Source organism: Carassius carassius, chromosome 17 (genome assembly GCF_963082965.1).
Source record: "Carassius carassius chromosome 17, fCarCar2.1, whole genome shotgun sequence".
Lineage (NCBI taxonomy): Eukaryota > Metazoa > Chordata > Actinopteri > Cypriniformes > Cyprinidae > Carassius > Carassius carassius.
Genome location: NC_081771.1, coordinates 27,468,024 through 27,491,681, shown reverse-complemented (window position 1 = coordinate 27,491,681; position 23,658 = coordinate 27,468,024). Strand labels below are relative to the sequence as shown.

The 23,658-nt window shown below is 35.8% G+C and overlaps 3 protein-coding genes across 4 annotated transcripts; 1 reads left to right on the top strand and 2 right to left on the bottom strand.

The window, feature by feature from the left end:
* Positions 1-608: 608 nt before the first annotated feature.
* Positions 609-9,889, bottom strand: LOC132161474 (integral membrane protein 2B-like). The gene is made up of 6 exons (XM_059571553.1): positions 9,681-9,889; positions 6,483-6,614; positions 3,075-3,290; positions 2,842-2,952; positions 2,485-2,635; positions 609-1,634 (listed from the first exon to the last, which is right to left on the bottom strand). Exons 1-6 carry the CDS (start codon positions 9,765-9,767, stop codon positions 1,546-1,548), a joined length of 786 nt encoding a protein of 261 aa, XP_059427536.1. The 5' UTR covers positions 9,768-9,889; the 3' UTR covers positions 609-1,545.
* Positions 9,890-10,698: 809 nt separating this feature from the next.
* Positions 10,699-13,127, bottom strand: nudt15 (nudix (nucleoside diphosphate linked moiety X)-type motif 15). 2 transcript variants are annotated; one of them, XM_059571551.1, is made up of 4 exons: positions 12,926-13,127; positions 12,078-12,254; positions 11,745-11,941; positions 10,699-10,960 (listed from the first exon to the last, which is right to left on the bottom strand). In XM_059571551.1, exons 1-4 carry the CDS (start codon positions 12,964-12,966, stop codon positions 10,857-10,859), a joined length of 519 nt encoding a protein of 172 aa, XP_059427534.1. In that variant the 5' UTR covers positions 12,967-13,127; the 3' UTR covers positions 10,699-10,856. The 2 variants fall into 2 exon arrangements, with proteins under 2 accessions (XP_059427534.1, XP_059427535.1); XM_059571552.1 differs by having other exon boundaries at positions 12,969-13,125.
* Positions 13,128-13,141: 14 nt separating this feature from the next.
* Positions 13,142-21,765, top strand: LOC132161471 (succinate--CoA ligase [ADP-forming] subunit beta, mitochondrial-like). Its single transcript, XM_059571550.1, has 11 exons — positions 13,142-13,299; positions 14,222-14,417; positions 16,448-16,547; positions 16,632-16,794; positions 17,031-17,159; positions 17,258-17,396; positions 17,734-17,895; positions 18,149-18,291; positions 18,402-18,522; positions 19,117-19,205; positions 20,114-21,765. Exons 1-11 carry the CDS (start codon positions 13,216-13,218, stop codon positions 20,186-20,188), a joined length of 1,401 nt encoding a protein of 466 aa, XP_059427533.1. The 5' UTR covers positions 13,142-13,215; the 3' UTR covers positions 20,189-21,765.
* Positions 21,766-23,658: the final 1,893 nt, after the last annotated feature.

Sequence of the window (23,658 nt, the reverse complement as noted above, 5' to 3'; positions counted from 1 at the left end):
GAACCACTTTTATAAAGAAAATTTAGGAAACAGTCACTTGCTTGCACAGCATCTTGTGTGTATATGCACATACGTGTATTTTTTAAATTATATATATATATACACATGTATTACACATTTTTAATTTTTTTAATGAAGTCTATATAGTCTGGATATATTTGAAACTATTTTAATGGCATTACAGTTTAAAATAAATTTTTCTGTTGTAATATATTTGAAAATTTTTATTTATTCCTTGTAATGCAAAGTTGAATTTTTAGCATTGCTCCAGTCTCCAGTGTTGCACGATTATTCAGAAATCTTTTTAATATGCGGATTTGCTGCTCAAGAAACATTATCCATGTTGAAACCATTATATTCATTTCTGCACATCACCAAAGCGACATTTCTCATATTAATTTAGTTTACCTTAATGTACGAAAATAACAAAAACATATATATATATATATATTTAAGCAAAACAAAATCACAAATGAACTTGAAATGAACTCGTCACAACTTAAAATTAATATGAAAACAGAAAACAAACTAATAATAAAAGTAACATCTTGGTGTTACTAAAAAAAAATTCTTCCTAAAAAACAAAAAGCAAAAAAAGTCAAGCAAACTGAGTGGTCAAATTTTTATTAGTATTAATATGTTTAACATTACAACCTTTTGGGTTATGTGCAAAGTAGAAATCATTCCAACTCATGTTGAACTGGTAGACATTTTAGTCAATTTAAACAATCTTTACAGAATTCATCCATCAGTCAACACCCAATACCCCAGCAGCCCCTAAATGACAATTACACATTTTATTAGTCTCCACTTTGACATTTGATTTAACTCTTTTGGATATATTATTTTAAGATTGAAAAATTTTTTTGCATCCTCTAGATTTGATCCTAGATTTTACTTCTCTGTACTATATGATGTTTTAGCAGTGTATTAAACCTACAGCAGAGCAAAACCTGTCATTTAAAATTCTAATCTAGACTAAAGTGTAACTAGTACAAAAATCAATTCTATGTGTATTTCTTCCATGTAATAATTGGGCATATATCACAAATCTCTAGTCAAATATATTTCCAGTATATAATCTGGTATCTGACGATTCAGTTTTAAACATTTAGTGCATCTTTTATAGATTTCATTGTACATTTATCCTCTGCGAGTCCTTCCCTCTCCCATGGTCAACTCGATCCTAGTTATTTTCATACGTTACCTCCCACACACCCTGTTGGAGACTTTGAGCTCCCCGCTTAAAAAACCAGACACAGAAAAATCTTTACTAAGAGAGAAACTAGTCAAAATGTTTGCCTACACACAAACGTTTCTATGCGTTATATTGCTCTTGGCGTTCAGTCTCATTCTCTCTCTGTAATATTGATTGTTGCTATACAGAGAAACAAATCTGAGAGCAGCACACACACACACACACACACACACACACACTAACAAGGGAAACAGGAAACAGGAAGAGGTTTAATTGAAGGAGAGGAAGGGTCAGAGTAGAATTTGTCCAAAGTGGTTTTATCTTGTTACCCAGCCGTCTTCACCCCACTACGGCTCACAGATAAGAGTTTCCACCACAAACTTGTTCTCAAAGTGGAGAATCTTGTGGCAGTTGAGAGCCTCTCGCTTCTGGATACCTGTGAAAAACAGAAAAATGGTGTGGTGAATGCATGTGGCCCACGTATGTGTCAGAGCTCAATATCTGACAATTGTGTAATCTTAATATATTTATTACTCAAATATATATAGTAAAAAAGTAATACTCAAATATTACGATTTAAAATGTTTTCAATTTTCATTTAATTTATTTCTGTGATGAAAAAGCTTTTTTAAAGAATTAAAAAAAATTTTTAATTTTCAGAAATCCTTCTAAAAGGCTGATTTGCTGCTTAAGAAACATTTCTGCTAAGTAAACTGTAGCGCTGCTTAATATTTATGCAGAAACCATATCATGATATTAATTTCTGTTAGTGGCAGAGGTAACATTTCTCATTTTAATTTAGTTTACCTTGATGTACTAAAACTGAAATAAAAATTAAACCATATAGATATAAAAAAAAAAGGAATAGAAAATGACAAAAAAAAAAATGCATCTTGATATCAATGTTGAAAACAGTCATGATGCTTAATACTTTCATTTTTACTGAAGGATTTTTTTAATTATAGAACGTCTGAATTGAACAGTGTTGATTTAAAATCTGTAAATGGCAAAATAATAAATCGGAAATCTACGAACTGTGATTTATGGAAATGTATTTTTCCATTTTTATTCCATGCTATTATTTTGTTTCAGTGGTTTTGATTGTTTCAAATGTCTTTTTGTTTTGCTGTTCAAACCAAAGCCATTATATATATATATATATACACACACACACACACACATACATATAAATATACATATATATATATATACATATATTACAGTTAGTGTGTAATTAACTGAGGAACAATGAGACGCTCGCCAAAAGTACAGATGTATGTGTTTACCAAAAACGGCCTCTCTGCGCTCCAGTTTGTAAGTGTCTCTCCCTCTGCAGAGGCCGTAGATGAAGTAACCCAGCTGATCCACATGCTCCAGCTTTCCGGTCACTATCATCTCTTCACGCACCAGGTAGGACTGCGGCAGGTATGTTCCAGCCTGCGAACACAACCAAAGGTTTACTATTACATGCTTGAACACAAGACAAACTGTGTTGCAAGGCCTTGCCAGTTATCAACCTGGACTTCATTTCTGGGCATTACTCATGTGTTTTTTAGTAGGCAGTTCAGGAGGTTTTGAGGCAGACTAAAAGATGGCTATTTTAAAGACGCTCAGATAGAAGATGGCAGTATTGCTGCAGTTACCTTGATGTTGACAAGAAGCTCCAGGAAGTCTTTGGGCGGCATCACCACAGAAGTGTTGAGAGGAATGATGTAGCATTTATTCAGACGCAGATCCAGATAAGCTGTCAGTCTCTAAAAGCATAGAAGGAAAACCACCATGTTATTATTTTGGTACATGTAGTTTATTTTGGGGAATCTGATGAAATCGTGTGTGAACGTATGGCTTTGTAAGGCAGATAAACTTCAGCTCTCACCCTGTTGAAGTCATGAACGATGTCAGCAGGGTCGCTGTCGCTGAACTTGGGCACTGGGATGTTAATGAGCTCCACCCCCTCATCCTCCAAAACCCTGACTCTCTCCTCAATCCTCTTGGATGCAGTTGGCAAATCCATGTTGGTTTCCTCCTGGCTGTCCTGCATCTTGTAATTTTCCTCATGGTAGTTCACCCCGCAGAAATACATCCTCTCCTCCTGAAGACCATCATTATGAATAGACACATCATTCTGTTAGAACAGGGATTCCTGACTTTAGTCTTTGCAACTTTACAGATCTTCTTCAAGCACCAAGAGCTTGTAACACTCCAAAGAGAAAGGAAAAATTGAAAACGCATCATTTGACCTCTTTCAAACTAAAATATAATAAATTAACTTAGGCTTTTTTAATTTTATGATTAATATGTTAAATAATTGTAAAATATATATAAACGAATAAAAGCACCACTTCTCTACGTATTCTGTGATATTCTGTATTTTTCATCGAGGTGTGCAAAATAGCATCTGAATGGCGGCTCAAAATCGCTGTATGTATTTGATAAACTACAGCTAACAGCTGGATACATCAAGCCAGGGTTACGTTAGTAAAGTTTGATGGATGACGACTGTAATCAAGGTACACACATTAGTGACAGATACAGCAGTCATAGATTAGGCACGTGTGTGTCCGTTATTATTTATGCCCAAACCAACCATGTATGTGTGCTCTGATCACTATAAAATGTCTGCTTGAACACAGTTCTGTATATTCACGTAATTGTATATAGATAGTGAGATTTTCAGTCCCTCCAGGATTTTGAGATTGCTGAATTTATCACAAAATCAAGCACAATCAAGCACAATCTTCGCAAAAGCTCGCAAAATTTTGTAATTGCCACAGATTTTGGGCTTAGTCGTGTCCCGTGACATCATCTCAATGCACATTCAGTCAAAGAAATGTTTTTCATTTCCAAAAATGCAATGAACAGCCTTGCATTCTCATCATGGCCAATTTACAAGAGCTACATTGGATAAACGAACCGAAAGCGGAACGAATCTTTGCTACTCATTTGGGCTACACAGCGCAGACAATTTATGTGCTCAAGCCTGAGTCATTTCCACCACCATTCACCATAGTAAAACTACAGGACCAACTTGTGGCAGAAATGGTCTAATGTTTTCGAGGGTCCTTCACTCAACTTTTCCAAGCACTTCAAAGCTTGAAGTATTACACAATTTGAAAGTTATTTTTAATGTGACAATATTTGTTCATCCTTCATAGGTTTCCCCCATGTATAAAACTAAAAGTTTCATAATGTAGGAAAGCAAACAATTATTTAAAAATAAAAAACATTAAATTACCACTAATAGATGGCTACAGAGAAGTACTTAAAGGGCATTTCCACTCCCTAATATATAGATTTGTATTCATTACTTACATTTAGACATTATGAATGACAGTAATAAAAGTAAATTTGATCAGATGTGATATATTTATTACATCTTTAAGACATCTGCTAAAGATCTGGGAATCATCTGCTGTGTACTCTGATAAACGTCTCAGAAGCAGTTTTACATGCTTTCTCATACATGTCTATTTGACATCTTACAGGAAACATCTTGAAACATACTGCAGATTAAAAAATACATCTCAGCACTCTTAAAAATAAATCTTGCAGATGTAAATGCAGACATCAAACAGACAGTTCTGAGATGTACATGTGTGATTAGGGTGAGTGCTTTACTGTCAGGTGCTGGTGCCACCTTTGTAGAACTTAATGGCACTAATGCTGGTGTCCTCAAACATTAATCTGGAGCCCCTACAGTGGTTCTTGAAGTCAGAAAAGTCATAACCATGTTAGAAGAATGTTGTCTGTGGTATATTTTTAGCAAAGCAATAAGAAATGCCACAAATATCACCGCACATTTTTAGAAAAGCTTCAGTCATTTTAGGCTGCAAAAATCAGAAAATGTATGTTTGCAAAAAAGAACACAGAATGTTTAAATCTACCTTGAATTTGTTTTGTTTAAAATTAATTACATGGAATTGAAAATAAATAACACTAGAATACAAAGGCTGCTAAGGGTAGGCCTACTAAAAAATTAAAAAAAAGTATATTTTTATTTTACAATGAACTGAAATTAATGCAATACAAAGATACATCCCAACAAGCTTTTTATATATTTATGTATTTTATTTATTTTTCACTTGGTAGATTTCGCAAAAAAATATGGGCACCCCTTTGTTAGATGTTTCAGTGAGCTTAAGCAAATGGAATAAGACATTAAGACCGATTTTGTTACCAAAGATAAACAAATTTTTTTATTTAATTAGTATCTGTGAATATTAAACCACAAAAATGGAAATATGAAGCCTGTGTTCTGCATGTCTCTGTGTGAAAAAATGGCACAGACACGGTTTGGTTTACTACAAAAGAGCACCTGACACTTGCTGTGTTTTCAGCCTCTGTTGCCTCAGTATGAATAATACATCAACACATGAACATAATCTCTAAAACTGCTCTGAGTGTCACTTAGAAAACTATTGTTAAATCATATACAAACAGAAACCTTAAGGTCTCCACAGCAACCTGTCAAAATTAAGGTTTGGTTTAACTTGAAGAAACTGTGAGAGAAATATTACCTAATGTAATGATAGTACTAACTACTATTAATAAAATTATTAAAACATTTTCAAAAGGAATATTTACCATAAAATATATGTATTCATTATCATTCATTACAGGAAGCTTTTGATTATTAATATTAACTTAAAGTCTTGGAATCAAAGTCAAATGGAATCCAGAAAATTAATGGGAAACAGAATTTGAAAAATAAAACATTTAAAAGGGCAATTGTTTGTTAAAATTTTAATGAATTGCTCTTTAATACCACAAGTGTTATGATTTCAATTAATAAGACAAGCTTTTTGACGAATACAATTAAATTAAACCATTAAAACAGAGTATAGAGAAATTAAAACGGAAAAATGGAATTTGGTTATTTATCGCCGACAAAATATTATCCTAATTTAATCATTGCTACACCATGACTAAAGAAATAAGAGAAATAGTGCTGTGGAATTTCCGTTAGCCAAGAACTTCAACACCCATAATGCACTTTTGACAACAACCATAATACACTGTCAATACAACTTAAAAATATACTAGTAACCCTATAACAATACAAAACCTTAAAATAAATATATTGTTGAATGCAACCTGTAATGCAAAAAAAAAAAAAAAAAAAAAAAAACCTAATCAAGAATACACTGAATCTATTTTTGGACTTTTTATTGTCTTAAATTTTGAAGTAAATCTTAAAACATTTGAATACTTTTTAAGGATCCAACAGATCACTTTCTTACTCAGAGTTTTCATGTGGTGCAGCGAATGGATATGGTTCTCTCACCTCTATGAAGTAATACCTGTACAGGTAAGCTCCGCCCACAACCACGCCAGACAGAATGAGGGCCAGACCCAAACACATGCACCAGCACCAGGCCCTGGACTGCTGCCTGATATGCAGACCATCCTCCAAGTCCTGTATGCACACACAAGAAGGAAGAAAAGCTGAATTATATGCTTCTAGTAAAAATCAGCAGTTTATGACTACTTTTACTCTTTAGTTAGCATATATAATCTACATTTTTATGTGATATATGGTCTCACTTCATGATGCCATCATGTTTTTGTTTGCAAATGTTCACACAGATTGCACACTCTAGTGCACCCCGCATGTGTTTATTTGTGGTGTTTTCATCAATTTTATGTGCAAGCATATTTAGTCTGGGTGTGGCTTTGTACAAAACAATTGCATTGTGTGCAACAGATACTTGGAAATTTCCAACCCCCCTCCAGAGACCAACAGGAACAAACACACTGCATGATGCAAATGAACAAAAACATCAGCTGACACAGATGAACAAGGACAAAAGTGAAAGCAAATCAGACTGAAAATGGCGACAATTTGGCACCAAATCTTTTGTTTGTGTCATATTTTTCATATACAACACAATGAGAGCAAAAGAAGATAAAGCAGCTAAGCTTTCCTGTGTTTACAACAGCCAATCATGTTGCAGACTCCAGGGAAATTATGAGCAACAAAAACGAGTTCATTTCAGCTAGAAACATCTATAATATACATAAAGGTTTGTTTACAGGTGTGTCTAAGGGATGCAGTCTGTATTAAATTTCCCATGACAGTGCTGCAATTTAAATCAGTCTAGTCATCATTACCTCTCCTCTAGTTCAGTAAACACCAACCTTATGATCTTGCACAGACATATTTCATATTTCAAATAGCGTCTGTTTGAAAATGATTAGAGCTGAAAATACTAATCAATAATGAAAACAGTCAACATTTTAATATTGATTAGTCCAGTCTGTGTACTCTGACCCACCATCAGCCTCAAATTCTTCATAAAGCAAGTGGTCACATCAAAAATAAAGCGAAACATGGAAATTTTAAATTGATATCAAACTAACAGCTATTTTGATAATGTATTATCTCTTCAAATAAAATGGCTAGTTTTATTATTATTAGTTTTTATTAAAATACTAAAATATTCTGTTGCTTAAAGAATTTGTTGTTACACAAAAATATATATAGAATATGTAATAATGCATGGCATAAAATTTATAATATATGATTTTTATATGAAAATATTTTGTAATGTCCTTGTTACACGTTATATTGCAAATATCATGCATTTGCTATAATTACAAAATTAACCTTATTGTAAGTACTATAAAGATTTTAAAACTATACCTAATATGACAACTTAAAAGTGTAAAATGAAAAAGTAACTGTTTATATACATTTCAATTAAACAGATCGCTCAAATATCAAAGTAAACAGTTAGTTACAAATATCTGCACTCATCAAAAATAAAAATGACATACAAAAATAAACACACACACATTGATTATAAATCCTGATTAGGCGAATATTTGAAGCTGCATATTCAAATGCTCTTCTACTGAATTATTACTAGTAGACTTTGAAGTTATACTAGACTTTTTAAGCTCTAATCTAGGACATCAATCTATGTTTAATAATCTGTGAAGGCACAGAATCATGAAATGCATTCAAAAATCACCCTAATACAATGTCCAGCTTAATCCGTTTACATTTTTTAGCATTTTAGATTTCATTTCTTTTAATCAATGCAGTGCACATGCATCAATATCTTATGGTCATGCGACATAGTTGCATGAATGCACTTCCTGCTGGGGAGTTTGTAAAAACAAAAAGCTTCAAAGACTCACTCGCACATTTACACACAAACATACCTGTTTGAAATACACACATCCTTGCCCTCCTCGCACACACAGACACACACACTGCAGATTATGAAGTAATACCTGTACTACATGGCATGGCTAACAGAGACCGTCTTTGTCTAAATAACCAGGTCCTTCAGGAGTTTTTCCAAGGAACAAAGATGGCTGTTTTTGGTAGTCAAGTTCAGTGAGGCTTTGATCACCTGTGTGACAGAGGATTTCAGACCACACTGCATGATTTTTACAGCTTATCTCATGATGAATTGACACCTTTTAACTAATTTAGTTAAGTATTATAGTCTCTGATTGCCAGGAATGTCTAAAGGTAAGAAGCATTACTCCATGCATGAAACCTTCTGAATCAATTTGTTCTTCAAGACACATGCCTGCCGACAAGCTCCTTGCTTAAAGTGCCAGAGAGATCAGGCAGCACTGTTGGTCTGATCGCAGTGGCAGTGCTTCAGCAGACACAACAGTGTCTTATGAATGATTCACGACCTCTTCTTCTTGATTATCAACCCAATTCGCTGACTCATCCTCAGTGCCAGCTGATGATCGTATTTGAGAAACAGAAGCAGCCAGACGGTGCATGCATCTGCGTGGGAGCTGGTCTCACACTTATGAAAGTCAGCTGGCTAAACATGTATTTCCTCTTCCTGATTTTACTATGTTTACGACTGCAACCTATTCAGGAAGTCCAAGAGTACATTCACAGCCACATACATTTAAACGTAAATCTTATATGAAATAAACTGTTTAATTTTTAATGCAATATTTTTTAATTATCTGAACATTGCACGTGCATGCATTATGAATCTTGATGGAAAACATCTCAAAAGTGCAAAGCAAAATATAATTTTTGTGATGTTTTATATCCTGGTGTCTGTGTTGGGACTGTCGGCCATTTTCCTGTGAGCTCAAAGCTGTCTGACACTCACTAACACACACACACACTCTCTGAAACAAGGCAGGAGATGGCTTCCCTCTACACACACAAAAACAAAACTACCAGACAAAAAATAAGGTTATAAACCTCACAAAGCCCAAACAAACATCGTCTACGTGTTCCAGTCATACTGACGTAAATAACGTGTATATTCCCGTCAAACATCAACTGTTTTTATTTACTTTGAATGTTTATTTTTGTAAAAATCCTTCATTTATGTATTAATTTAATGATTTCGTATGTTTATTTAAACACTCTGACCGCTCACAGTTACAACAAATAAACACGTTATAAAAAATTAATGATTAAAAGCAATGTTGTTATTAGCGTTGTTTTTTAGTTCACTAGCCGGTTAGCGTTTGTGCTAACGAAACTCACCACATCCTGAGGAATCAAAGCTTCATCCTTCTCCTCCTTTTTTAAATCCTTCTGTCCGAGAGCGGAGTTGAAAGCGAGTTTCACCATATTGTGTCACTGAAATTTGTTTTGTCAATGTTGTTTTCCCCCTCACCGAACTACAGCCAAGAGAAAGCTTGACGATGTCGACGACCTCTGTACACTGTGCTGCTTCACAATTTGCTGTGGAGCTCCTGGCGAATTTAGCTCAAGTAGGAAGGGGGCGCTGTTTCCACCAAATATACATAACATCGTTTGTTTAATTAACTAAAGTTAAATTTCAATGTAATACATATATTACATGAACACACAACGTATACTATACTATACTATACTATACTATACGATACTATACTATACTATACTATACTATACTATAATATAATATAATATAATATAATATAATATAATATAATATAATATAATATAATAAGTTCACTGATGGGGCGTGGTTTAAAAAAAAAAGAGACTGTCCAACCTACCAGGTTGAAAACTACCAGGTACTGTTTATTTGAGTGCAGGTAAGGGTTATGTGGAAAAATAATATGTTATGAAATCCTTGCAGTAGTATTACAAATGCAAAAGGTGTTGTCTGGTGGGAACAGTTAGAGTAAGTTTGCATGAGGAAGTTATGATGAAATATTGGTAACACTTTACAATAAAATACAATTCATTATTAATACAGGTTAATGTTAGTTTATCACTTGAAATGTTAATATGTAGAAATTACCAGTGGGCAAAATTAAATATTGTAAAAGTATTGCTTTTGGGATACCTAATGCATTCAGTAATGTTAACAATACCTTATTGTAAACTGTTACTTTAATATTTTAACAAAATATCACACATAACATGCTGTATACTTAATATACTGGCATGTACAAAAAAATATTGATATTAACTGATATAATTTAATACACATGTGTGTTCAATAAAATCATTAGGCTTTTGAGAAACTGGAATAACATTCAGTAATGAATTATCCATAACAGTAATGTCAATCTCACAACTTTAGGTCAGGGCGTGTGTCCTTTCAACAGGTCAATGCTCTCTTCAAAATGAGTGAGAAAAGGCCTGAAGGGGAATTAATTTCACCTGAACCTCAATAAGGTTAGGTCTGGGAGAGATACGGTAATGTTTTAAGTACAGAAAATCCCTTTAACTTTTTCTGAATGGCTGGAAGTCCTGCTGTCTCAGGTTGGCTAATGGCAAGAATAGCTGCTCTTCAGGGGGAAAATCCTCCCACCGCCTCCATGTCCAACCTGAAAAAGACATAACTAAAAGACACTGAATCTGAAGCTTGCAGTGAAATACTGCAGCAATACTGCTGCTGCTTGGCATATGGGCAGATACAGTCAAATAATTAAAAATGAATCACTCAGTTTTCAGTATTAGCTACACTCATTTAATAAACTGAGGTCTAATACTAAATAAACTAATTTATACTTGGTCACTACTTACTCATAGAAATCAAACATACAACATAAAAAAACCAAAGCACATTATTTGGTTTTACACAGTGCATAACTATGTAAATATCAAGTTTTGACTATCGACATATAGTCTGGCTCACACTGTTTATTCTGGCCAAAAAGCACCCATTTAGATATTACAAGTGTGTCTAGACAAAATATAAAGTGACCAGTTCTTAATAATTGAATATCAATACAACTGATTATGTCAAATTGTATGATCATAAGTGATGGATATACTTAAGAAGGTCAAGACTTTGAAGTTGGAACAGAGATTACTTGTGTGTAGATCTACTTTTATTTCTATGTTAATGTCATCTTAATTAATAGCTTGTCTAACATATCTGTTACTTTTAACATAAGAACATGGGATTTAAGCTTTTAGTGCTTTATAAAAAGCCAAAAAAAAAAAAAAAACCTTTTTAATATTTGCTCAGAACTGCTAAAACCTGTTGTAATGGTGACTGCCAAGGTCTCACATGACAGATTTTTATCACTGTCATGAATGATCTGTGGGTGGGCCATCTGGGCCTGAGACTACACAGGCAATAACACATTCAAAGAAATGGTTTACCTTCATTCTTCTCTGGCTCCAAATTAACTGGTTCAGCTGAGAAAGACCTGTCCAGTTCTCCCTGCATGAAGATTGTGACATAATGGTAGTTTTCCTCCAATCTGATGGAGTTGACGACTGATCCAAAGCGAAGGTTCTTCAGTCGGACACCAGCTTCCTCCATCGCCTCTCTCTGGGCACATTCCTCCCAAGTTTCTCTAAATTTTTAATTAATTTACATGCAACCCATGTGTATTAATGCACTAGAAAAGTTAACGAATAAGCAGGCATTAGAGAGAATTCGATACATTAGTAAAAGCCCACACTGATGCATTTTTGTGACAGTAAACTCACCCGAATTCAATGTGACCTCCTGGTAACTGGTAGGTTCCTTTTCCAACTCTGGCTTTTCTTTTTCCTAACAGGACACATCCTGGATTGATGGAGTCTGTCACAAGAACCCCAATTCCCACTCCAGGACGTTTGAGGATGGGTTTTCCATTTTGAACGGCCTCAGACATTGTATTAAAACTGTGTTAAAACAGATAAACAGTTATATAGCAGTTGTCCAAATTTGATGTCCGCTGAATCCCTATGACTTTAATGTATTTACCTGGAGTACCATCTAACTTAATGTTCTAACCTTTCAATAAAAAATAGGAATATTAAAATCACTCGTTTTTGTATTTTACAGAGTAAAATGGTGCATTTTTATAATTTAACATAAAGGCACTGAGATATTGTGAGAAAAGGTGGAGGATTCATTATTGTGTTAAAAAATTACTGATGTCTATGTAGAATTCAAATGATGCAAGCTACACCATAGAAACTATTGTCTTTTTTGTTATCACATGTCAAATATTATACCTAGAACTTGACAAGGTGGAGAAAATATTAATAGATCTGCTTAACCATTGATTTGTGGCTTAAACACTTAATCCATTTTTGAATGATAGGTACATGATTCAATAACTTGTCACAACGCACAAAAATACACTCACTTGCTGCCATCTACTGGCGTAAGTATGAAAAGAGACACTGGAGGAATATTTTTGCTGAGCGGATTGAAAATACTCGATTCACTGGAATGAATCAAAACCCCCCTCCACTAGTGGGAGGGAAGGACATGTGCAATGCTGGGGATCCGCATAAGCGTAATTAAGCAGCACTTTACTGGAAATCACAACATAATCTAAACTTACCTATATCTTATTTGATAGATGAATCTCCTAACAGAAAGCATACCTTTCACGATCTGGTTGAAGCTTGTGCACTATGAGATGTACAAATTAAATCTTAATTCCGATAAGAAAGCAAATCTTTGTCACAGTAAACACGTGAATTGATTTGAACAGTACGCTTTGGTTCACGGGGAAGGAAAGGAAATAGCCAGCTGCGATTCTCAAACTGGAGCTACGCAGTTGACGTACGTCCTGACGCAGGCGCGTGCCGTCAATTGTTTTTGTGCTGCGCTGCTTGTGCACAGAGCAACATGGCGACGTCCCTGATCTGTGGCCGGTTGTCCGCTGGACTGAGGAATTCTGGCTCGAGGTCGACTTTAAGCTCAGCAGCTAAGGTCAGTTTTGCGTACACACTTCAGATAACTATATGCGACTGTCATTTGTGCAGTGGCTTGCTTTTTTGACCACTTTTAGTGACACCAAGTGGGCGATTCTACTTTGACATTAACCTTCAGGCTAGCTGCCTGTCATTGTTACAAATGCTTAGGTTTGCAAACCTATTCATTTTCTTTTGAGGGGATGCGCTTTTGTAGTTAGGCAGATTTAAGTTAAGTTCTGTGTTTGTTTGTTTACATGGTTATCATACACACTGTCCATGTCATCTGGGTGTTTCGAGTTAACTTTGACCTACATGGACAGGGGACCAGTCTGTTTTGTTTCCCTTCAGTGTTTCTATTCAACTGTAGTGCCAGCTAGTTAATAAAATTAACTCTTAAAACACTGCAACTCTTAAACTGCCAATATGCATGTTGTAATGAACAAAACGATAGTATACTTTACTGGAAACCTTTCTGAATCATAATTTTAATATCATAAATGTTTTACTTATGGTCATTATAAGATTGTACCCTTGAGTAAGACGCCCAAGTTGCTCTTCTGTTCCTATATTGAGTGTACTCTGGATTACAGCAAAATATTAATCGGTCATTAATTCATCTGTTAATCATCTTTGTATAGCCGATACCGTTTCAATAGACATAATGATTCCACATATTCTAATATCCCACATATTATTGAAAGACTCTACTAAAGTCAGTTAAGTATTAATCTGTTGAGCAAGGGAAGGGAAAATCCTTTTCCTTGTAAAGCTGAGACTTGCTTGTCAGTGTTTCCATTTGTGAATTCCATTTAGCAATCTATAAAAGTTAGTGTTTACAGTGTATATGACCATGGCTTTGTAGAAACAGTTTCTTGTTTGCCAGAATTTATTTGTGTTCGATTTAATTAGTATTTTCTCTCTTAACTTTCGATTACCAGGTGCTTGGCGGGACATCGGGTCTGTTTAGTAATCATGGGACCCAGCCGTCTCCAATGCTGTCAGTGCAGCAGCAGAGGAACCTGTCCCTGCATGAATACTTGAGCATCGGGCTGCTGAAGGAAGCGGGCATCTCTGTGCCCGCAGGTTTGGTTGCCAGCTCGCCTGATGAGGCATATGCCGTTGCCAAGCAGATCGGTAAGAACACATGACATATGCTGGGTACTAATTGAGGAAAGTCATCAATGTTTATTCTCAAAGGGATGCAGGCTGCATAACTGTTCCATAACATATGCACACCGACGCATTTGTATTTTCCACTGTTTACATGTTTTTCACATTGGAATGATCTTGAGTAGTATTTTAACGCCGCACATATACATTTAGGGAATGGCATTGGCAATGCTTTTATGCAGGTCAGATTACAGTGTTTTGAACAAGACAGCCAGCTTACCCTATTTTAGGGTCTTGAATTCAGTGTGTGTTTGTGTTTCAGCTGTTGTGCTGTTCTCACACACACTGCAGTCTAAACATAGATTGGCATCACCTCTGGATATTGTGGCTTGCCTAAACTATAATCGAACTGTCAGCATATAGGCAGGACCTGCACAGATACGTGATGGACAGGCAGTGCTGTTAGCTGGAATAAAGGAGGGAAGGGTATCGTGTCACAAGCACCAAGGGACTAGCTTTAGACTGAGAAACATGCACAATAGAGAATGGGTTTAATTGACCCATTAGTTTAAATCTTGGTGTGTCCTTAACTTACTGTTTCCAAATGAATAGCCTAATCATTTGCTGTGCATTTCATTTCTGGTAAATGCACGGAACTGTACATTCAGGGTTGCAAAAAGTAGGAGTGTTTTATTTGCAAAATTGCAACATGGCCAAAGTTGGAAATGTTTATAGTTTCACAATGGCAAATCAGTGGTTTAATAGCATTCTGTCGGGCACTTCCTTTTTTTCAGTGCTCCAACATGGTAAAACTTTAAAAGGGTAAGTCGTCCATTTGTCAAAAGCTGGAAATTCAGTCAATATTTACTCACCCTCTTGATGTCTAAACCCCCTGTGACTGATGTTCTGTGAAGGTTCATCAGAACATTCATGCTGCTGCTTTCCATACAAGCAATCATGAAAAGGGACTTAACATTTGCAGAAAAAAAAGATAAAAACAGGAATATTGTCAAATATTATTGCAAATTAAAATATCTTTAGTATTTCAATGTATTTTTAATGTAATTTATTTCTGTGATGGCAAAGCTGAATTTTATAGCAGTCAGTATTCCAGTCTTCAGTTCCACATGATCTCTTGGAAATGATTCTAGTATGAGGATTTGGTGCTTAGGAAATAGTTCTTATTATTACCAATGTTAAAAACAGTTGTGCTGCTTAATTTTTTTTTTGTGAACCTCATAACATATTTTTAGGATTTATTGATGAATAGAAATTTCAAAAGAACAGCAATTATTTCAAATAGAAAGCTTTTGTAACATTATAAATGTCTTTTACATTATATATTTTGTAACATTATAAATGTCTTTAAAGGTAAAGCATTCATGCTGGAAATTCATTTATAAAAAAAAATCACTTGTAGTGTAGTGAAGAACAGTCAAATTCAAGCCATTAGGCATAAAAAGGCAGCATGATCATTTTGCTTAATATTTCCTTGTTTGGATGGGTCTTATGGGGTTGGAACAAAATGAGGGTGAGTAAATAATAACACATTTTAATTAATAATATTTTAGTGTTAATGAAACACATAGTTATGTCTGTTTACTGGAAATTTAACTAACTCCCAGTTGAAAATGTATAAAACTCCAACTTATTGATTTTACTAAACAGGCGGAATTGAGTTTATGATGCCATGCCTTCCTAAAGTTCTTATTGGCATCTCACGTCTGTTGTTTTCAATCAAAAACTATTTAATCCTCCCTGGTCTGTTATTTGGCATTACATTTATCATAACAATCAGTTCCAGCCTTTCGTAAGCCTGTTCTGTGTGTCTGTACAGCAGGTCTGTGCAGGTTTGGAGACTGTAGCTGATTACAGTGTGACTCACTGGTTGAAGATGGGGCAGCTCTGTAGTGAATCTTTCATCTCTGTCAATTGAAGTGGTATTTGTTTGTTTGAGCAAGGTTTGAGCCATGTGTTTTGTGTACTTCTGCGTCTGTTTGGTTGGAATTATTCAAGGTTTTTCTCTTTCTTGTTTATTCTTTCTCATTTTTCAGGCTCTAAAGACCTGGTGGTGAAAGCCCAAGTGTTGGCAGGTGGTCGAGGCAAAGGCTCTTTTGAGGGAGGATTGAAAGGCGGTGTCAGAATCGTTTACTCGTGAGTGTTTGTGCCTACTTTATTGTTCATCACTATCACTTTTCCAATTTCCCCTTTGTCTTCTCACTCGCTTTGTGTCTGCAGGCCAGAGGAAGCGAGAGATATCTCCTCTAAGATGATTGGCAAGAAGCTGTTCACTAAGCAGACAGGAGAGGGAGGGCGGATCTGTAACCAGGTGTTTATCTGCGAGCGCAGATACCCACGCAGAGAGTATTATTTTGCCATCACCATGGAGCGGTCCTTCCAGGTAAGAGGTCACGGAATAGGCCATTGCTGCTTGGTTTCTCTATGAAACTGATTTGCATATGAGCATTCAAGTATAAAGTCTTTTTACAAGCGTTCAAAAATGACGTCACCACTTTGTGCTGCAGTAAGGAGATTGGTCAGTAGAGGGCAACTTTTACTGTGTCTGACCTGAAATGTCAGCACTTTACTGGTTTCACCTGCCCTTAAAATATATGGGTTCTACTCCACCCCCTACAGGGGCCTGTGCTGATTGGCAGTTCTCAGGGGGGCGTGAACATTGAGGATGTGGCTGCAGAGAATCCTGATGCTATTGTGAAAGAACCTATTGATATCATGCAGGGAATAAAGATGGATCAGGCTATTAAGGTGAGGTGCAGAGTATTACTGTATATCGACATGTTCCCACACTGACCTCTAAATGAAAAATGTTTTTATTCTTTTTTTTTTTTCTCACTCTCTCTCAGGTGGCAGAGAAGATGGGTTTCCCCCCTGCATTGATCAATGAAGCTGCAGAAAACATGTTGAAACTTTATGATGTGTTCATCAAGTATGATGCATCTATGGTGGAGATCAACCCAATGGTGGAGGATTCATCTGGCATTGGTACCCTAAAGCAGACACCTTACACTTTATATACATTGTGTACACAACCCCAGTCTTAGGGCTGCAAAATCAATATTGCAATATGGATTTTTGGATTAGGCAATTAAATGTCAGACTGTGCTTGTTTATTTTTGTGCAGCTCATCATCTGGTGTTTGTTTCAGCTTATCAGAATATGTTGGTTCATTTAATGTGAACTGAGCTGCTCTGATATGCTTTAACAGTGTTAGTGCAGAAAAGCAATGCATGGTCAGTTTTTCAAATGCTGTGCACTATAATACTCCATAACAAGCCCACAGTTTCATGCATTCATAGATGTTTTCTTCTGTGCTTTGCAGTGATGTGTATGGACGCTAAGATCAACTTTGACTCAAATGCTGCCTATAGACAGAAGAAAGTGTTCGACATGCGAGACTGGACCCAGGAGGATGTCAGAGACAGACAGGCAGCCAAAGCAGACCTCAACTACATCGGCCTAGACGGCACTATTGGCTGTCTGGGTCAGTACAAAAACCCACAACCATCCATTAGAGAAACCTTATCACAGCACTGAGTGGACGTTTCAAAAATTAAACCCACATATCAGCATTTTTTACATTTTAACATTTCTAAATAAAGAATTTGAAGTAAAGATCTTTATATATAACATTTTGCACTTTTAGTAAACTTTCTGTGGTGATGTAATTTGTACCATTTTGACCAGTTTGAATATGTGTTTCTGTAAGCAATACGCTTGATGTCACCTGTGTTTAGTCAATGGGGCTGGACTTGCTATGGCCACCATGGACATCATTAAACTACATGGTGGAACACCTGCTAACTTCCTGGATGTTGGAGGTGGAGCCACTGCACAACAGGTGACGGAGGCCTTCAAGCTCATCACCTCTGATAAAAAGGTAATATCATGATCAAGGGAATTATATTGGCTCTTGTTCTTATTGCCGCACTTTTATCACATCTCTTATGCCAGAAAGTATTCAGTGCTTTTCTGTGTCCTCTATAACAGGTCCAAGCTATTTTGGTGAACATCTTTGGTGGCATCATGCGGTGTGATGTCATCGCACAGGGCATTATCATGGCTGTCACTGACTTAGAACTGAAAATCCCCATCGTAGTGCGGTTACAAGGTGAGAGAGTCCGAACTTAATACTATGATTGTGATTGATGGTGCGGGTGACTTTGATTAATGGACAGGGGAAGGTATAGTTTGTAATCCCATACTTTATTTAAAAGGGTGAGGATCTGAAAAAAATTTTCATATCAGTGATTAAAATTATTATAGATTTTTCTAGCTACACACTATTTTAAAATCATGTCATTGGTTAGATGTTGCTATATAAAGTACAACTTGCTTGCAACTTGCTAGCCATTATGATCCTGACATTTTTTTATCATTAACTGGTTCACAGATTGGTCAGAACGCTTCTTAGAATTCTTTAGAGAAGAAGTCTGAATTTGATAAATTATTGAAAACCTTATCAAGTGCAGACGACTAGAAAGGTCATGGAAAAGTCCTGGAAATTCATTAGTCAAAAACTGTAAGAACACTGTACTGTCTATATCAATAAAAGGTAGCACAAATCCCCCATGAAGACCTGGAACGTCTGGGAGAGAGGAAACATTGACAGAAAGAAAAAAGGTGTCTGGAAATGGATATTTGTGCAGGTGGCTCATGTTTTCTGTCCTTCATCTCACTCTCATCACACTTGTCTGATCTCCAGGAACAAGAGTGGACGATGCCAAGGCTCTGATCGCTGCCAGCCCTCTGAAGATCTTGGCCTGTGATGATCTGGACGAGGCGGCCAAAATGGTGTGTTTCTCTTATTTATGCATGCATATGGGCAAATTGAAACTGATATGGGGAGGAAGTGGAGAGATGAATCTACCCATCATGGTTCAGGAATCAGATTGATAGTCCAAAGAAATATGAGGTTTTAAAGTTGTTGTTCACCCAAAAACGAAAAATCTGTCATCGTTTAGTCACCTCTCAGTTGTTCCAAAATCCTATCACTTTCTTGAGAGACAGGACAAAACTTCCCTTAACTTTACCTGCCATTAATGTTTCAAATGGCAGCATTTACACTTTCTATTTTTTTGAGGGAGAATAAAGAATAAAAGTTCACATGCATAAGAAAAAAGGGTTTTACAACACTTCACAACAAGGTTCAATTCATTAATTTCTACATATATATTAATATTTCAAGTTAAAAATAAAAAAAAATTATACATAATGTCTTTCAAGTATAAATTATAAATGGTGTTAATGTATTATGGATAAACTAACAAATCAAACAAATAAATTATGAATAAATTAATGTAGATTAAAAAATGCTGTGTTAAACAAAATGCTGTTCATTGTTAATTCATGCTACCTAAAACAATAACTAACGGTAACAAATTGCACCTATGTTAATTAAAAAGGGGAAAGTGTACAAAAGGAAAAATGAAAGCAGATGTTGCTGTAAAATAGAATCAAATCAAATCTCATTATTATACAATAACTATTTCCTAAGCAAAGCAGATTTCCAGCTACAAGTTATTTGTCTTTCCTCCCTGAATGCAGAACCACTGTATGATCATGACATCCATTCAGAACATTGTTTTGCACTTTTTGCATTTTACTATTAAAATTTAGGACACTGTAATATAATTAAGATGATCATAATTAAAAGTCAACTCTGAAATATTTACCATACCTTTCTTAATCTTTTTCTCTAGGTTGTAAAGCTTTCTGAAATTGTATCGCTGGCCAAAGAGGCCCAGGTTGATGTCAAGTTCCAGCTGCCCATCTAACAGAGCAAACCTACAAGCCACATCACTATTCACGCCATCTTATATGAACTAAATCTAACACACTTGAGCTTGTCTAGTTTCAGATCTCCACAACCCCGTGTCCTGGTCAAGCTTCTGTCATCTCTTGTTTGTGTCTCTCTGCGGTTCCCCATTCCTTCTGTGTCATGAGTACTTTCATATTGTAAAAGCACATGTGTATCTGCATGGTGCAACTTTAATTTCATGCAAATCAACCTCACCCAGTTCAGAGCCCATCAAACCAATCCACTAACATACTGTTGGGTTTTTTGGTTCCATTGGTTTAGATCAGGTCAGTGTTACTGCCTACTGTTGTTTGTTTCATCAATGTTATTGTTTGTTTGATTTCTTAAGTGGAGGATGTATTTATGTGGGACTGTATTTATACTGTTGAAATGTACTTGGAGATCCGGCTCTTTGGATAAAGAATGTCTCGGACACACTGATCTTAACTTTTGCCACATATATATATACACACACAGTATCGTTATAAGACAATCCCACCCCCTCTTTCTTTATCCCTTCCTCCCTCCCTTCCTTCCTTCTGTTTCCCGGTGGGAGTGAGTGTCGCTGCAGGATATCTTCGCTGTTCTCCTGAAGAGAAACGCACCATTTCCCTTTTAAGTAAACGCACAAGCACTCACAGGGAATATGTGTGTTATTGGTGTTCTCTCAGTCTGACATGGAGCCACCAGTGCAGCGGCTGCAGAAAAGAATAAAAATACTGAAGTGTCTCAGAGGATGATGTTTGATTCCACTCAAAGGCTCTGTCACTGTCTATTTTTGAAATGTAGAACATGTACTTCTTTGGCAAAGTAAGTCCCTTGAATCATCTTTCATGTTAGAGTGGGTCCTGTAGTGAGAATTCAACTTTCTATAAAGGAAAGTGCTCTGAATGTGGCAGCTCACAGTTTGAGGTCTGTAATTTCTCAATCATCCAGTAGCATTCCTGTTCATCTCAATGGCAGATGCCTAGCTGGTGCAGAGACTTCCCGAAAGTATGTGATATATGATTTATGTTTCCTATATAAGATTTGTGTCTAAAACTGAACTTGGTAAAATTACAAATGACTTGCTTCTTGCTCCTAAATAAGGCTGCATTTCACTGTTTAGATTGATTTTAGTGCAGTGCTTGACATCGTAAATCATGACATACTGTTAGATAGATTACAGAATAACATTGGTATTCAGGAACAGGCATTAAGATGGTTTAGATCAGGGGCTAAAAACACAGTTCCTGGTGGGCTACAGCCCTGCAGTGTTTAGTGTCCGCTAATTAAGTCATTTAGGCCTGTTTGCAAACTACATGGTATATGTGTTGGATCAGAGTTCAGACTAAACTCTGCAAGGCTTGTCCCTCCAGGAATTGGGTTGTTTAGATCCTACCTGTCCTATACTTATTATTTTGTCTCTGTAAATTAGGAAGCATCTAACCTTACAGTGTTAAAATATGAAGTGCAGCAAGGATCTGTGTTAGGACCTCTGCTGTTTTCATATATATGCTTGAATATGATTAAGTCAAATAGATGCAAATAGTTAATAAAATATGCCTATATTTATTAATGAATTTATTTTGAGTGCAGTAGTCTTGCCTTTTTCTTATGCATCACATTAAGTTTATAAATTTATGCAAATCTGTTACAATTGTGAGACAATTTATTTTGTTGCTTTTCAAAACAGTTTTTTTCAACAGTACAGTTACGTTTGAAAGCCCAAAAGTAACTGTACTGTAAAAAGATAGAAAGATATGTTCTATAGCCAGACGGTTTAGATACAGCATCTTCCAGCATCCTAAAAGGATCATGCTAGCTAAATATATGTTGTGCTACAGCTCAGGTTCATATAGCAAATATTAGTTGACTGATAAATCCACTTCTGTTACAATGTTATATTAGTGCTGACATGAAATGTCTTTAAAATGCACTGTTCAGATAAGTGCTTAAGTTGGGATGAGTTTGGCTTCAGGCTGCCTGTTTCAAATGCTACAAACGATACATTTCTTTGCTAAGGGTGATGTACACTAACCTATTAAAAAGCTGTTTCATATGAACAAGTTTTAATTTCATGCTATCTTAGAGAGTTTCTATCATAATCCCTAAAGGGCTATATGGAATGTGTTTAAATGTTTATGGGAATGTTAAATTTTAAAGTTAGGACCAGGCAAATTCATATTGATATGCTACCTTCTGTGAGCATACATAACCTCTCCAGCTCATGTATCTATATTGGATGTGAATCAATACTGCACTGCTTCATATTTTTTAATTATGTCACATAGTAGTTGCCCTCATAAGCTGTACATCTTTAGATCCCCTCCTTCTTGCATGCCTGAGATGAATCTATTAATTCTTAAAAAAGATACATACTAAAATATTTAAAATAAAATGATTTATTTCACAGTTGCTCTTTTTGAATATAGTTTAGAAGCTCACTTCTAACGTGCAAAATAGGACAAATATAGCTGTTGATTTGTGGCAAACTTGTGGTTGTTTTGTGGCAAATTTGCATCAAATGGTTGCAAAAAGTGTGCAGCTCTTCACCAGTTGTAACTCCCATTACCAGACCATTTCCATCGCCAAATTTCAATACTTCATTCAATACTTACATTTCTGTCACAAATGTATACACTCCTCAGCTGTTTGGAGATATATTTCTCTGCTGAAAGTCAGTCGCTGTGATATTTTTACTTCCACGATCGGTAATGCTCAAGTTAAGATTCACCTCGGTGGAAATGAAATTTGCATAATTTCCCACCATGCTGCAGGCTTGTTCATATTTACCTGTTTATTTTTGGTGGAGTGGGGCTTCTGAATTTTTCTCCCAGCGCTGAGGTTGACGCACCCCTGAGGCTGAAATTATCCTTAGCTTTTGGAGGAGAACTTCTTCAGGGCTTTGCCTGTGAACTCACTGGAACTAAATTGAAATGACATCCTGGAATATTTTATATTGGAGATTTGCATTTGTCCATGAGAACTTTTCAGAAAGCAATTTCTGGATTTAAACAATTCTTATAATATCAGAATGTATCATTCACTCCATTGCCTATGAATTTCAGTGATAAAAATAGGGCCCTAAGATTTAGGCCACATGATGCGGAAAACAGACTGAATTGCGAATCCATTAATTAAAATGGAATTTACTGTCAATGGAATTGGGTAAAAATTTGGATAAATTAATCAAAAGTACGGTTATTCACTTAATCAAACTGAGATATTGACTAAGATTAGACTGCTTGGAACATAAAGTGTGCATATTCCACATGTATTTCTTAGTGAAATAGCAGCAGAGTTTCGTCTAAACATGCACGCGCTCTTGGTATTTTCAATCTCTGCCTTCTCACTGTATGAGGACAATGCTCAACATGAACTCCATGTCAAGAGCTGCTCTTCACTGCTACTCGCCAAAATAAAAGTTTGGTTTACCTTGAAAAAATTATGAAGGAAATTACACAG

What these genes read in the sequence shown, in the direction of transcription:
- LOC132161474 (XM_059571553.1), bottom strand. Translation starts at nt 9,767, where the DNA reads ATGGTGAAACTCGCTTTCAACTCCGCTCTCGGACAGAAGGATTTAAAA. An exon ending in CTTTGATTCCTCAGGATGTG is followed by an intron (nt 6,615 to 9,680) that starts GTGAGTTTCGTT and finishes GTGTGCATACAG; the next exon opens with GACTTGGAGGATGGTCTGCA. An exon ending in TCGTTCATGACTTCAACAGG is followed by an intron (nt 2,953 to 3,074) that starts GTGAGAGCTGAA and finishes CTATGCTTTTAG; the next exon opens with AGACTGACAGCTTATCTGGA.
- nudt15 (XM_059571551.1), bottom strand. Translation starts at nt 12,966, where the DNA reads ATGCTTTCTGTTAGGAGATTCATCTATCAAATAAGATATAG. An exon ending in ATCTATCAAATAAGATATAG is followed by an intron (nt 12,255 to 12,925) that starts GTAAGTTTAGAT and finishes GTTTTAACACAG; the next exon opens with TTTTAATACAATGTCTGAGG. An exon ending in GGAGGTCACATTGAATTCGG is followed by an intron (nt 11,942 to 12,077) that starts GTGAGTTTACTG and finishes TTAAAAATTTAG; the next exon opens with AGAAACTTGGGAGGAATGTG.
- LOC132161471 (XM_059571550.1), top strand. Translation starts at nt 13,216, where the DNA reads ATGGCGACGTCCCTGATCTGTGGCCGGTTGTCCGCTGGACTGAGGAAT. An exon ending in CCATGGAGCGGTCCTTCCAG is followed by an intron (nt 16,795 to 17,030) that starts GTAAGAGGTCAC and finishes CACCCCCTACAG; the next exon opens with GGGCCTGTGCTGATTGGCAG. An exon ending in CGGCACTATTGGCTGTCTGG is followed by an intron (nt 17,896 to 18,148) that starts GTCAGTACAAAA and finishes ACCTGTGTTTAG; the next exon opens with TCAATGGGGCTGGACTTGCT.